At 34.4% G+C, this 16,206-nt stretch overlaps 1 protein-coding gene across 3 annotated transcripts in view; it reads right to left on the bottom strand.

Moving 5' to 3' along the window:
• LOC118197729 (cytochrome P450 3A8-like) overlaps positions 1 to 16,206 on the bottom strand; it is a 63,597-nt gene that overhangs the window by 860 nt on the left and 46,531 nt on the right. For 2 of the 3 annotated variants that reach the window (XM_035369267.2, XM_085809649.1), the window contains 2 exons: positions 7,544 to 7,684; positions 1,685 to 1,841 (listed from right to left, as the gene is read on the bottom strand). In XM_035369267.2, coding sequence (XP_035225158.2) covers positions 1,685 to 1,841; positions 7,544 to 7,684 — 298 coding nt within the window. The remainder of the gene's footprint in view (positions 1 to 1,684; positions 1,842 to 7,543; positions 7,685 to 16,206) is intronic. The other variant, XM_085809648.1, reaches the window with a different exon arrangement.

Here is a 16,206-nt window from a genome sequence, read left to right as displayed (position 1 = left end):
AATATATAACATAGCAGTAAAATCTCACTCATGTGCGTAGAATTTAAGCTATATCTTGCTACGTAATTTAACCTTTATTCATAAATCCCACATGCGTAAAAAACATTGATATTTATGTAGTAAGTGAACATGTGGGATCCTTATGATCCAGCTTAAACGTTTACTGAGGATAATGGCGCCTTTTCAGAGCTAGACTACAAGGAAAATTCCCGCCTTATTTAGAGTAAATAGATGTTTGTTTTCTAAATAAAAGAAAGGCTTGTTCAAAATGTTTTCCATCAGCAGCTACTATATGTTCGTCCTCTGTCAGGCATCAGACTGATTCATGAAGTGTCGCCAGTGAACTTCAGGTCTTGTTTTGAAACAGTTCATCCATAAAGTCAATTTTGTATATTCCCGTAAAAACTGAACCTTCATGCCCGAGAGGCCACTTTAGATGGATTGGAACAAATCCATCTAGAGCGAATATTTGTTCTTAAAAGAACAAACTTTAGTAAGTACGGCGGCTACGGCAACACATTCCAGCGAAACGAAGTGCTTGTAAAGTTTACCTTGACTGACCTTGGAAAACAGAGCGAGTACTATCCTCAAGAATAACCTTGAAGTCTTTTTCCGCATATACTGGATGTCTTTGCTTCAATTCTTTGTTCAAATTGCATAACTGTTGTTTGCAATGTTCAACATTAATTATTTGAAATAGGTTGCAACAAAAAGTAGGCTACGACCTTTTGGTCCCAGGTCCCACCAGATGGACATGATTCATCTGCGCACCCATACTTTTGCTCATTTAATGTTGAAGTCATTTTTTTCTCTTCAACAATAATAATTTCTTTTTTTTTTCTTCTTTGTCTTTGAAGCAGCAATTCACATATAGTTTTCCGACACTGAATGTCTCATTCTTTCAACTTACATAAGATGCAGTTTTCTAGCTTAGACCCTATATTAATTGAAAGATCGAGACACTGAACGGCGTTGCATGTAGCTCTTCAGAAATATATATTTGGATAGCATTTAATGCAGCAGTCAACTCCGATTACGTTTAATAATCTTCGTCCGATAATAAATAACAATTAAGTTTCCATCTTGAGAATTTTTTTGGTGGTTTCTATACTCTTCGTCGTATATACCGGAATCACTATTTTTAAATCGTTGAAACCTCTCTTTGCAAGTTGTAGTCGATAGAACATGTTCATCGTAAACTTCCAGTAACAAGTGGTACATTTCTGCTGCAGCGCAAGTTGTCCATGGAACATGCCCACATAAATTTCCAGTAGAAAGCGGGTACATTTCCGCTGCAACTATTTTTTTAATAAAATAACGAAGTAACACTTCCCGCAAATGCCGTTTTCTTTCTTTTACAAAACTCAAAATTTGTAATGAGGTAAAAATAACTATTGTTTGCATTTTTAAACAAATGCCAGATGCTAAAAATTTAAACAGATATCACTTAAATTGATAAACTTAAATAGACGTCAGGTACTATTAAAGCTTAATGTCGACGATTTAAAATGCGGGGATTCGTAGATTCAGTTGCACGTAAGCAACTCTACTAACAACATCTGTTTTAAAGTAGTTGAGAATTATGTTTATACACAAAATAATAAAGTTAAAATTCATAAATTATTTTTACGGTATTATTTCATAGTGGCATAGCTTTATGAAATATTATAACAAAATATCTAACCTTTTGCTTATCACTAAGATGTATCCGAAAATTGTATATAATGTGTGCCAGAGCAAGTTTTGCTTCCAGTTGTGCAAAACGCATGCCTAAACAATTTCGGGGTCCAATACCAAATGGCAAATACGTAATTCCGTCAGAATTTGGCTTCTTGTTGAATCTGAAAAATGTAATAGAAGACAGAAGGGAAATTCAGGAAAGTTGTTTCTCTAATTTTCCCAGGCATAAGAAATATGATACAATAGTTAAAATTTTATACGTACTAAAATTTAAATAAAATGTTAGTTAACTCTATACTATATTAGCTTTAATCGTGTTTTTAATCTACTTAACTTGACTTTCAGTTGTGTAGATTAAAAACGTGAAAAAGCTAATTAATACATAGGTAACAGAATGAATATGAACAATTAAATCAAAACTTGCAAGCCAAGTGCAGAATAGTATCTTTTTGGGCTTGAGTTAGTAGTGAAATCACAATCAAAAACTGCAAGCCTTTAAAAATGCTTGGAAACGAAAAAAATGACAAATTTATCAGTGATTATTTGAACATATTAACAACTTTGCTGTATCAGGAAATTTCGTGCACTGCCATGGAACGAGACAGCTATTTTTTGAATGAGTTTCTTTGAATGTTTAAATACGGCGAAACAGTACAGAGCTATGTGCTTTAAGGTAAATATGCCTTCTTAGACTTTTTAAAAGAAACTAAATCCTGTTTACTTTATGCATAGATAAAATACATAGTCTTCATGCAAAAAATATATTCAATAATAACTGAAAAGAAATCGAGACTAATTACCATTATTTCACAGCTTTAACCTTCTGGTCAATGGTGGGTTTTAATAATAGGGTTCTTCAATTGTATATGAATGACGATCATATTTTGTTAAAAAGTACTGACTTTTGCATTTAAGTTACACGAAAAACGTTTTAAAAGCTGTTTCTACCAGTGACATTGATTTATTTATAATAATCTGTCTTGATAGATTGATACCATTGTTCTTTACCTTGCAATTTTATGCAGTGTTGAAACAAATTGAATGAAGTTTAATCTACTATAGCTTTAAAGCTTTCAACTCTTTATGCATTAAGAAATAGACAGGATGTTTTGAATGAGAATCAGATTACAGATAGCAATTAAAAGTTAAACGTTCCTTCTAAACGTATTTTTTAATTTGATCTAGAAATTTTGATACTTAATTCCAGAATAATTTTCTTCAACTTTAGACTGCCTATAACCATAAGTCTTGAACTCCTGAAGTATGTATGTTTTTTACACAAAAACTGTAACTGCATTTTAGATTATTTTGAATATGGCAAAGCAGACAAGGGTTATCCGCCTAAGGGGAGGAATATGTTTGGATAGGACTTTATAAGCGGAACTGGTTTGTATCTACGTAATACGTGGGAAAGACTAAAAAAAATTAACCAGGCAGCCAAATTCATTTCGCCTAGGATTCAACGCGGGTCGAACTCTCACCTTTTGGTCCCTTGGCCTCTGGCGAAGCTTAAAAGTAACTGCCTACTGATTAAAAACCTTCAAAAAACGGTAAATTTTGCAAAGGTTGCACTTAAAAAGATGTGAAATAGTAATGTACTCTCCCCTCACCTTTTGAGCTGGGATTGCAAAGGAAACTACCAAAGACTTCTGAAAACGTTTCTTTAAGAGGTCACCTTTGTTAACATACAGGTAAAAGACTAGGATTTGGTTTGGTTTATTTAGTTATGGCAACGCACGTGAGGGCTAGCTGCCCAAGGGAAGGGATACCCTCGTGGAGGACTTTCTATGGGAAACTGGCTGGTATACACATTACACATGGGAAAAACCACGAAAGCGCCCATGCAGTCAGCCCGCTCGGCTGGAAATGAACCCTGTACAGAACTACCAGTGTTAGCGACTTTGCCGCTCAGCCGCTGATGAGCCGAGAGAGTAGGGGAAACAAATTTCTGCCGATTCTTATTCCTAAACTAGGAAAACCCACGAAGTCGTTATTGTCGAATAATAGAATATTAACTCTTGCAAACACTGCCTAATTTTGAAAATAGACCTTCGCAGCAACTATTTTCTAGATATGGATAAAACCAATGCATTTTCAGTTTCAATACATATCAATACAGTTTTAGATCGTTTTTCAAACTAAGTATAGTTTAGAATTACATGTATTGATTAAAAATTATAATTTATATACGAAAATAATGGCTTGAAATTTTTTTTTTCTGGAACAAATCAGCAGTTTACATTAATTTAATTTTTTTAAATAAAAATGGGGTTAACAATTTTAGTTTTATACATACTTGTTGACCAAATCCCCTTGAATTTTTGTGATATTAGTATCTTTTTCCTTTTGAGTATTCGTTTTAAAATTCGCATTTAGTTTAAAAAAAAACACGTTATTGATTTTTTTTGGTAGTAAATATTTCATCATTCAAACTATATCATTAATTTTCCTTGCATTTTTCTGATCATAGCTTTCTTTTTTTTTTAATGGGTGTGTTCTTTTTTTTTTTTTTTTTTTTTTTTTTGTTTTGTTAATGGGTGTGTTTCTTAATATTTTCCTTTAGTTAAAAAAATAACTTTTTATTAATTATATTTTCATTGTATTACATTTTACGTCCTTCAACTGGCAGTATTACTGCAGAATTCTAGACAGCACGTGAATTACGCGAAACGTACTGAAGATTATTTACCACGAGCTAATCTTCCACTGTTGAGTGAAAACGAAAGGGAATTTGCGAAACCGTATATAATAGCTGTGAGTACCGCGAATGTCATCGGACAAAGGCCAAGGAAGGTCATCGGACAATGACTATTTCAAGAGCCTGAGGGGTAAGGGGCAGAATTTCGTTGGCCGATATTTTGGTTGGTTTTTTAACATTGCAGCTGTGATCTATATTTCGACCACCATCTTCAAAGCGTTAAAATTTCATGGGATTTGCTATGGTCTATGAGTTTGTTACCTCGTGATGCTCATAAAATATTATGGAGAGTTTTTAAAGGACAGAAGTAGGCTTATGTCTCATTTTAGGTGCAATCCTCCGCCTCCCCGGCCCAATTTTTCTTTCATCTATTCTGGGCCCACCAGCGGCCGAGCGGTAAAGACGCTGAACACTGGTAGTTCGGTCTGAGGTTCGAATCCCGCGAACGGGCTGGCTGCATGGGCGTTTTCGTGGTTTTCCCCATGTGTAACGTGTATACGAGCCAGTTTCCCTTAGAAAGTCCTCCACGAAAGGCATCCCTCCCTTTAGGCAGATAGCCCTCGTGTGCTTTGCCATAATTAAATACACACTTTCATCTATTCTTCTTAAGGAATCACATGGTGCTCCTGAGGAGACGTGAGTCACCTAATGTAACCAAAGCCTCCACACCTTCTACACTGATTATTTAAGGGTGGTCAATTGGTAAGAAATTACTGGGTGAAATAGGCGAAATTCCAGTTACCGCTGAAATATAGCAATTAAAACAGAAAACGTAAGAAACACAGTATGGCGTTCAGAGCTTAATATCTTGCATGTAATAACTATACAGCAATCATCTCAAAATATTTTATTATTTATTTAAAAAAATTTCGATATTTTATTAAGCAAATTATGCTATTGGAATGCGATAAAGCACACAAGGTCTATCTGCCCTACGGAGAGATATGTTTCCGTGGAGAACTTTCTAATGGAAACTGACTCGTATTCGTGTAACACATGGGAAAAACCTCGAAAAAAATCTATGCAGCCAGCCCGTTCCCCCGGATACTAACCAGTAGCGTGTTGCTTTAGCATTTATGCTTCTCTGGCGCAATAAGCCAAAGCCCCCTGAAGATAATTTCAGGGGGTTTTGAATAAGTTGGCGTTTGCTGTAGACTATTGGCGATGTATTATGATATTGGCGACCGAAAACACTATGGGAGAGGAAAAAGAAGTTAACAAGCTACATTTTTTTTTTTTTAATTTTATTTATTTATTGTAGTAAAATAAATTTTTTCATCTCAGCCTTTGGTTTGTCAGAAACAGAAATCTGTACAATGACTTAAAAATTGATTACGTTAAGGACTACTTCAATAAGCTAAACGAAAATTCCTACAGTAATTCAGAAACAAATCATTCAGCAAATTTTGTTAAAATCTTTAACTATGAAATTATTCTAGAAAATTACTTTTTTAGATCTTAAGCAGCGCTGTCTGTTCAACTCGTTGGATCTACATACATAATTGTCTGTTTACATTATTATCTATCCTGCGCAATCTTTAAATATAGGAATATTTCCTTTTTCATTCTAGGTGTCTTCAATTTTATTTTACTTCTTTCCACGTAAGTGTTAGCGCATGACATTGTCGAGATTCAGGTCAACGAATTAAACTCATGTGACGGCATTTTATAATTTTCATTCTCCGTTCACTAAAGGTCATTTTTGCATCGTCCAGCTTCTGTTCTGCATCATTCATCAATAATTATATTTTTCACTGCATCTGCGTCTCGACAATTAAATTTAAAGATTCGAAATTAGTGGAGTTCTAACTCAGCTTCGCTCAGTAAATTGATTCTTTGAATTTTTTTCTACCACGTTCTTATAGATCTAAGATTTATCTCTGATACTGTATGTAATTGTGTTTAGAAGTAGCTTATTTTATTTTTTCAACTTTGTTTTTTACTATTCCTCAACAGTGTTAAATTTGGTCTGCACCGTGATGTGGCTAGTGTAAATCCAGTGTTTCCAACTCTGTCTGAAACAGAATATCCAAAACATTAAATAAATTTTAAAAGAGGAACTTTTACAATAACTGTAAATATGGGATGAGATATCAAACAAAATAAGGTTCAGTTAATGTATTATTTCCGTTACAGAAAACCTACAACATTAATTTAATGCAATTTAGAAACATAAACACGAGTGAAAAAATAATAAAGATTATTTTCAGCATATGCCTTTTTAAGTCCCGAACAAATAAATCTTTGCATATCTGGGCTTATCTGAATAACAGATTAGTACTTCTTAATTCAAACAGTATTCAATATTCTTTTTGCTTGCGAATACTGTTTAAAAATTTAATAGTATTTGGATGTCATCATTCCATTTTCACATGATGCCAATTAATCAGTACTAACTGCTACAGGATTGACATGGACAAGAAAATCTGTTTCAGCTGTAACGTTATTCTAGTACCTATTATGTTTTGGATGAAAATCTCATTGTGATCTATGACTAGTTGAAATTCTGGGAATTTTTTCCATATGAAAGAAAGTTGTCCACCAGTAACGGAGTGGATAAAACTGCTGAGCAGTGGCATTTCGTCCAAGGTTTGGTTTATCGTAAACGGACTAGCTGTACAGGAGTTTGTGCTTTTCTCCCATTTGAAAGGTGAATACAAGCCAGTGTCCTTTAGAAAATCCTTCATGAAGACATCCTTTCTCAAAAAAATCTCCTTCGCGAGTTTTGCCGCAGTCAATTAAGTAATCAGCCAAATGGATGAAAACCATGCATTAGAAAAAAACTATTTCCATTATTATATATTATGCATATCTTTTTATCTAAAGATAAGTAAATCCTTGACAAGAGTTTCTCTAAAGGATTATTCCAAATAAACGCGATAGGCCTTTAAAAAGCACGTTGGATAACTGCGTGCAAAACATGTTCAGCATTTCAAGAAAACTTAAACTATTTTATAAAAGATAATTTATTTTTCAGGATCTTTAATGTAAAACAGATTTGCATATAAGTTATGTTAATTTGAAGTTGTAACTGAGAACATGTACGATGATAAAAATAATTTTTCCAATGATGCTTTGATAAAATATTGAAAATTGAAGCATGTTGGTTGTTTTTTAAAAAATAATCTTCGATTTAACAAGTAGTCTTCGAATTTCTGGACTTACCTTTCAGGATCAAAAACTTCAGGATCAGGCCAAAATTCTGAATCATGATGTATCAAATAAACTGGAGCCTGAATTAGCATACCTTTAGGAATACGTAGTTCATTATATTGCACATCTTCCACTGCGTAACGATTTGTAAACCTGTAAATTTTTAGTGAGTAAATAATAATAATAAAAAAAGATACGTAATAAGAACAATTAAATTAACCTCTATATAGTATGACGTGATCGCAGGACGAAACATCACGATCTACTTAACGATTTTTTATTTGCCAAGGAATCTTAAGTTTTATGATATGATCAATATTTGCAGGGAAAATATACAGCATCTTTTATTTTAAAATAATTTCAATGGGTAATCGATTATATAGATGAAAATTATTCGCAAAAGTTTTATTTTATTTAAGGTCCGCAAAATCCAACCATACCAGTAACCCTCGTAGGCAAAATTAAGAGAATTTGCGCATTATGTCGAATTTCTGAAAAAATAATGGACAGATTTTAATGAAATTTAGTATGAACATACATTTATAACAGAGAAAGACATATACCGTTCAAAATTAATTTTATGTACGCATGATTATCAGTAAAGCTCATAGTGCAGGGATGTTCAAAATCCATTTTGTTATATGGAACTGAAAATGAATATAATATTGCGTTTGCATACCTCTCATTCAGCCATACAGGTCGCACAGCGTGGCGGCATACTGGACAGGACCGAAGGTCACGACAGGACGCAGTTGATGAGTCCCTGTAGCAGTCGATCCCACTCCTGTAGCAACGCAGTTTTCAACCCGGCATGGTTCTCGGAGGGGAATGGAAAGATGAAATTGCCGAGCCAAGAGCGCCACATACATGCTGTATAGGGTTAAGGTCAGGAGATTTGGCTGGCTAATCCATGCGAAGAGTATTCTCATCTTTTCAGGTAATCGCCGACCAGCTGAACCTTATGTGGACGAGTGTTGTCGTATGTGGATGAGTGTGTATAATTATTAATATATTGGGTTGAAACATAAGTAATGACCTTTTTTTATTAAAAAAATTTTTACTTTAACAAAACAAAAAAGAATAAATTAGTCAATAATATCCGAGTTTTTGGATTTTCTCCATAGACCCAAGATGTCGAACTATAGTCATTGGCTACAACCTATTCGTTCGGCTAGTTCTCGAATGGTTTGACGCGGGTCTTCGTCAGAAGTTGATTCAAACGCTCTTCATCAAACTCATTTGGTCTTTCCGAACGAGCAGCGTCTTCGAAGTCGAACTTTACAGTTTCGAATTTGGCAAACCAATTTCTTGCAATTCGTTCAAGCATTGGACCTTCTCCATGCTCTTCACAAATCTCCCAGGCAACTTTTGCAGCATTGGCGCTTCAATTAAACACAAAAAGAAGAAGGTTGCGAAAATACTTATTTCTGTCGACTTGACACTCCATTTTAATGATTTGAAAAATAACAAAAATTAGCGCAGACAAAAAAAAAAAGTCAAATACGTCATCTTGTAGAGGGAAAGATTCTCTTTCGAATAACACAAAACATTATACCAATGCATTTTATTTTTACCGCGTAATTTTAAACAAAACATAAACGAACATTACTTGTGTTTCAACCCAATAAATAATTAGGAAAAAATAGATTAATATTTTAAACACGTTGAAAAAATTTAGAACCTCTCTATATAGTATGACGATGAGTATCTCTTTTTTACCTTTCGTAAATGTGAAACTTTTAATCACATTATCGACCTCAATGCTTTACGCCAATTCATTTTTACTTTCCCATGGCGGAACGTAAATAATAAGTTTCAGCTTTGAAAATCCCCTCTTACATAAAGCCACGGATACACAGACTGTTAAAAATAATTTTAGACATAGTGAGAGGACTGGAAAAAATTCAAGAAAGACCCATTCAGCCATTAAGTCTAATAATCACCAATTTCTAGCGTCTTCCAGATCAGTCTTTATTGCTTTAAGATGCCTTCTCAGTCTTATTATTTCTGTAAGCTCCATCTCCAATTATTCATTATAAAAAGGGGTTAATTTTGGAACAAACACCTTTAATTTTTCTTTACTGGCATATATGAGACAATTCAATTAAACAGCCTCAAACATACCTGCTATGTCACTGATGGCTTGTGTTCTCGTCTGGAATTCCGAATGGAAACGATGAATGCATTCAGACATAGCTCTTTTATTCTTGCAGAGAGTCTAGCGCCCATTGTCTGTCCTCCTTTCTTCCTTTTCTTAAACCTTGCTCTTCTCGCTATTACATTTTCATATTCTTTTGATTTGATTACTGCCTGTTTAATTGTATTTTCCACTAGGTTATTGTGCTGTGTAAAGACAAAGTCTTAATGCTGCTAGTTTTGTAATCACTTTATAAAGTATTAAGCCTTTGGTTTGCAAGTATTCCTGTTTTATATTTATTCTTGGAGTATACTACACCAAAAATATAGCAGCACAAAAAAGTGAAATCGCAGATAGCTGACAAAAGACCTTGGTCTGATCTCACTTGCGCTTAAATTTTCATTTGCACTGTAAAGAATTTCAATAGCCGCCATAAACTTATAAAAATTTTCTTTTGCTGGCTGAATTGCAGCGTCATGAGCACTTAAACGTGTTGTTGATAGTCTTTTCAATGACAGTTCGGTATTTGTAATTAATAAATTAATATATCCCTTCGATGGGTGGAAGCAAGGAAAAAAAAACATTGATTCAAGTATTCTAAAAATTTTTACACATCTGCTAAAAATGCTGATCGCACAAATTAAACGAATGATCCACATGTCCACTAAAAACAGCTTTTTTATTTTTTACCTTAAGAATAGCTTTTATATCCCATGTATTTCAGTATTTCAGCCATGATAGCAGCATTAAGCTCTGAGAAGGGTGCGCCGTTCTGTCAAATCCATGAATTTTCAGTTTCTTAATTATTCCGGAACTAAGATCAATAGCCTTCTTTTTCCTAGCAATTGAAAAAAATCCTAAAATACTTCTTTCACTTTTCTGTTCTTAATTTTTATACATCTAATCACTTCAAACATTTCATCAACATGGGATATGTCTGCTGTATTGTTAAAGATTATCCCAAAGAATGGTGCAGATTTCATATCTTTGATAAGTTTTTCCTTCACATGATTTGCTACGAGAACTGACAAAACTTTCAGTTCAAGATACGAGACTTTATACTTAAACATGCACGTGCTACTTTTCATCTCATTAGGTGTTTTTAAACACCTGATGATATTTTAAGAGTAGTTCTACTATTTCAAGACAATTTTCCTTATTAAACGAAGCTTGATCTTCTCCCTGGTCACGGAATGTTAAATTATACTTGGCTAGAAACAATGTAATAGAAGGTAATCAACATAAGATGTCTCTCCACATTTTCTTCTCAAGTTCCATAATAACAATATTTCATCGTCAGTATTTTTGTATAGCCTCAGTCTCGCTTCTAGTGTTTTCCACTTCTCAAGGCAAGGTAAAAGTTCCTTGGATATCTTGTAATTATTTACTCTAAGACTACGTTTCCATCACTTTTGAAATCCAGTTACAAATATGGATATCGTACATACTGCAATTATAGCAAATAGTCGGCAACAAAAATCGTATAAATTTTTACTATCGAGTGGATAAACCATCCATGATCGAAGAATTTTTCTCCATTTGACATTACTTTATAAAATCAGACTTTTGAAAGTTATAGTAAATCAACTTTTGCATCTGTATGATTATAAACTCGAAAATGATCTGGAACAGGTATCTGTCAGAAAGAAACTTTGCGTAAAATTTGAAAATCTTTCTCTTTAACAACAATTTCATGCGCAGTATCACCCTGACTTACATTACTTTTAAGATACTCCTCTTTTTCAAATGTAATCATATCGAGTTTTTTTTTGTTACGTGTATGCTAGAACTGGAAAAATTAGTTATGACAGTCGGAAAATGAAGAACAGCGTCATTTGATGAACTCTGATTATCATCTGAGTTTTTAACATATTGAAGCATGGATACAGAAAGTGCCTTCAGTGCTTCAGTCTTCGCTTGTTTGGATTTCCTATGCTAAAACCCGCTTGGTCTCTTTGATTTAATAACTCCATTTATCATGATAAAAAATGTTTTGTAATCAATAATAAAACTGAAAAATATGAAGTATAAATCAAAATTTCAATTGTAGGTCAATAAGTACGTAATAAAGATAATTTATTTTAACATGCAACATATGGTCAATCATTTCCATTGTTAACCACTTACTACCATCAAAAATGACAGCAAAGTAATAACGGTACGACTGCTGTGAGAACAGGTGAAAGCGAGCTAGTCCTGCTTGGCAAAGACTGAAGGTAATTCAAGCTCCTCCCTTTCGTGCGAAAACACGTCTACACTCAGTGGCGTAGCTAGAGTGGAGGAAGGGGGACATCTGTCTCGGCGCAGCATACAGGGGCGCCAAATTGGTGCTACAAATTTTAGAATGAAATGTTTTCGATTCTTGGAGCACAGAAAGGTGCCCAAAATCTTTAGTTATCCCCGGAAGCTGAAAACCGTAGCTACGCGTCTGATTACGTTCGAATCGCGTCCAGCTTAAGAACAGGTAAAATAATGTTCCTTTTAATACTTTTGAATGTTAGGTAAAAATAGTCTTGAAAGCGTTAATGCATGTAGGGAAATTTGCATTCTCTCGTGCATCTGTACTCTCACAGACTTCAGATCATGACTTTATTAGAGGGTTATGGCTTGTATGAGCCTTTGGCAATGCCAGTTTCGTACTCCCTTGGAGCTTGAGAAGTAGAGAAAAAGAAAATCCAGTTTTTTGCGAGGCAAAAAATGGCATATGTTAGATGAGAAAAGTAAGTCGGGCAGATCCCAACCTACAAAGTCATGAACTGTAGCTTGATGATTTAATCCTCTCGACTATGATGACTTAGCCTAACGTAATCTTCTATTTCGGAGAAGCACATTAAAATCTGAACTGGTTAAAGTTCTAATGAAATCTTTTCTATTGTAATTTGTGTTCCTTGGTTTTCGTGACAATGTACCTGATTTGTTGAAAGAAATTAATAACGTCCGGTTTCGAAAGATATCGAGAATGGATAATATTTCTTGTTTATCGTTAAGATTTGTTTTGAAGATGTCACTATAGCTGGATGTTTTAGAACTGGGAGTTTCTGCAGCAGTAATTTTCATGAATGCTGGGAAATTTTCCTGGGTTATTTTGGGAGCTGGATATTTCTTGATTTCTTTTTTTCTGAATTTCTGCTAAGCGTTTTTGATATTCGGACAGCCTCGATATGAGCTGACATGATTTTATGTACAGGAAACAGAAACAAGTTTTTCGTCTGATTTTCTTCGATATTCGGAGCTTCTGCGGTTTTTACTGCACTTACAGCATCTTTATTCGTGAAAACAGCTATGTTGGGTGTGCCCGAACCACACGCATTTAAAGCACCGTGTCAGGCGTTTGATTTTTTCGTTCGTATGGTCTAGTGTTAACATTAAAGATTTGTTCACTTGAAATATGACCTTTCCTTCTTTCGCGTTTTCTAGTTCGATGAAACAAACTGGGAGTTTAATTATTGTATCTTGAGTTTTCCTGGTAAATTACTTTACGGAATGGGAAGTTTCAGATAAGTTTTTGAATATGGCCTCTTCTGGAACTGACTTCGAAATGTTTTTAGAACTTTTTTTGTAGTTTTCTCATTTTCGAGTTGGTAAGTGTTGAAGTTTAGTTTGTTTGTTCTATATATTGAACTATCTTGCTTTAATCTTCTATTGTCTGGGTTAATAAGAATATATATTTACGTCTCACGCTTCATAATCATTCGTGCAAATTTTGCTTAAAAGTTGGTCATTTGTAAGCCATTCGATATCGTCCTGAGCAATTACAATTAGTGGGATCTTTAATATCTTGGTCGTCTATTTCATTTACGTTAATTTCTGAATTTATGGATTCAAGTTTATTAGTCTGCTCAATTTCCATTCTTTCTGTCTTAGTTGGCTGTTTACATGTTTTATTAGGAGTTTCAGAGTTTTTGTCTTGTTGAATTTTTGCGGTTTTTCATTTTCATTAGCTGTGCTATTTTTGTTTTCTTTTTTCTAGTCTTAATTGTTCTCTATGCGGGTTGATGAGTGTCATAAGCATTTTGAGTTTTTCTGGAATCAAAGAGACGAGGAAATCATTCTGAGAGATAGCGGAGCTACTTTGAGATGAAGTTTTAAGTTTCTGTCCTCTCTTGGAACTACTACTCATATCGCAACGGGGAATTTTACAAAGTCTTTTAGATGAAATTTTCTCTTAGTGCTCGATTTAGATAATCTAAAAGAATATCAGTACTTTCGGATTCATCCGTAGAATAATCTGAGCCATGCCTGTACCATTCGCCTTTATCCTGAGGTTATTTGTTGGCCGCCATGAGGAGAAAACAGTACTTGCAGAAAACTGCAACCATCAAGATTATGCGTCGCGCAGCAATGTTTGTCAACCTGAAAATGTGTTCATCTGGGCACTAATGAAGAGGGTTAAAATACTATATATAATTCCGCGCCAGAAGCCAAGAAAGGCTGTGTTTCCTCACGATGTGCCTATACTGGGTGTCTGTCATTCCGGTTATGACATCAGCAAATGGCCGTGATCCTCTCCAGTGTATTTCGCCGATGTGATGCATTTAATCATGACATTGAAAATAGCTGTTCGAAGACTACAACAGGAATAGTTACTAAACTAGCAGGGTGTCCAGGACAGCATCTATATGAAACAGTGCAAGGAATTTTTGCAGATAAACGCCTGCCGACCTAAATGAATTGCCAAGTAGATTGATTCTACAGATATAACGTAGCAGTTTATAGTAATCAAGTGAATCACCTGTTATTCATATTATGTTCTTTCTCACATGTCATAAGTTGACATATCCTATTCTTCTGTTATATAAAGCTCAAGGAAAGCACCTATTAAAAGTTATGTTTCTCTTACATCACGTCTGCTCCTTTGACAGGCAACCACGTTTTACACTACGCAAATACTCTCATCATCATCAAAAATAGAACAACAGGGCACAAAATGTTAGCAGACTTAGTCCCTCTAGTCCTTGAGACCTTGCCACTGGCATAAGCCAAATTATTTTCAGAAAAGGGTGACAATTATACATAGTTAAAAAAATTATTGGTCAAAAAGAGACGGTCATATATGGTCTTCATCATAAAAAATTTAAATGATACAGTGGATAAAAAAAGTATTGGCAATTGCCTATAAATGATCATATTTGCTAACAAAGTATGTTTACAAATTTTATTTTAACATAGCGATTACAGAAGGAGAAAAGACAAACAAATATAACAAAATTTTCATTTGAATATTTTTTTAATCAAAATCTACGAGAAAATCCAAAATTTACATGATAAAAAAGTATTGGCAAAATTGTGAAATTGACAAAATTATGAGCAAAAACAAAATCAGTATGTGTTTAGTACTTTGTATGCAAACCTTTTACATCTATAACAGCTTGTAATCTATTTCTCATAGAGGAAACTAAGGTCTTTGTTGTGCTGTTGGAAATTTTGTGCCACTCTTGCAAGAGTAAACGTTTCAGGTCGTCTTTACTTGAAATTTTATGTTTCCTTATTTCTAGATCCAGCAGGTGCCATAAAGTTTCAATTGGATTGATGTCAGGCGATTGAGGTGGGGTTTTTAACTGGCGAGGAGCATTGTAGAGTAACCACTCACGGGTGAGATTTGCTGTATGCTTGGAGTCATTGTCTTGTTGAAAAACGAATGATGTTCCCAAGCCAAGATTTTGGGCACTGATTTTTAAATTATGGCGCAAAATGTCAATGTATGTACATGCTGTCATAATACCATCAATAAAATACAGGTTGCCAACTCCATTACCATACAGCCCCAAACTAAGACGCTGCCTCCACTATGTTTTACAGTAGCAGTTAAATGTTGCTTTTTCCAATTCAGTATTTGGCCTCCTCCACACATATCGTCGTCCATCACTGCCGAAAATGTTAAACTTTGATTCGTCGGAAAAAATAACCGTGTTCCAAAACTCTTCAGATAAATCAACGTGGGATTTTGCGAAATCTAACCTCTTTCTCCTATTTATTTCCGAGATGAATGGTTTCTTTCTGGCTGCCCTTCCATAATAACTTCTCTCGTGTAAAACATTCCGTACAGTCTGTACGCTGAAAGTCTTTTGCGAAGTGAAAGCAACATCTCTAGCTATCTGGGGTGCACTTATTTTCGGGTTTTTCTTAATCTTATTAATAATGACACGTTCTTCTCTTGTAGAAAATATTCGAGGTCGTCCACTTCTAGTCTTATTTTCAGTTGATCCTGTTTCCTTGAACTTTTTTACAACACTTCTGACAGTAAATAAACTTATATTCAACTGCACTCTTATAGCACGATAAGTTAAACCTTCATTTCTGAGCCTAATAATCGTGTTTTTAACACTAACGTCCAACTCCTTCGATTTCGAAGTCATTTTACTGCAGCAATCGCAAAATAATGCATAGACACTTTTGGAATAGTTTTGCAGACTTTATACCGGTAGAGTTTCTTATCAATCGAAACACGTGACTTGAATTTAACAAAATTTGAATAGCACTTAAAACTTTGCCAATACTTTTTTGACATGCAAATTTTCGTTTTCGAAAGAAAAAATCA

The sequence above is a fragment of the Stegodyphus dumicola genome, chromosome X2, assembly GCF_044657685.1.
Source record: "Stegodyphus dumicola isolate Sdum_Otavi_A_Nest chromosome X2, ASM4465768v1".
NCBI lineage: Eukaryota > Metazoa > Arthropoda > Arachnida > Araneae > Eresidae > Stegodyphus > Stegodyphus dumicola.
The sequence above is the reverse complement of the archived record's forward strand: the minus strand, read 5'-3'. Positions and strand labels throughout refer to the sequence as shown.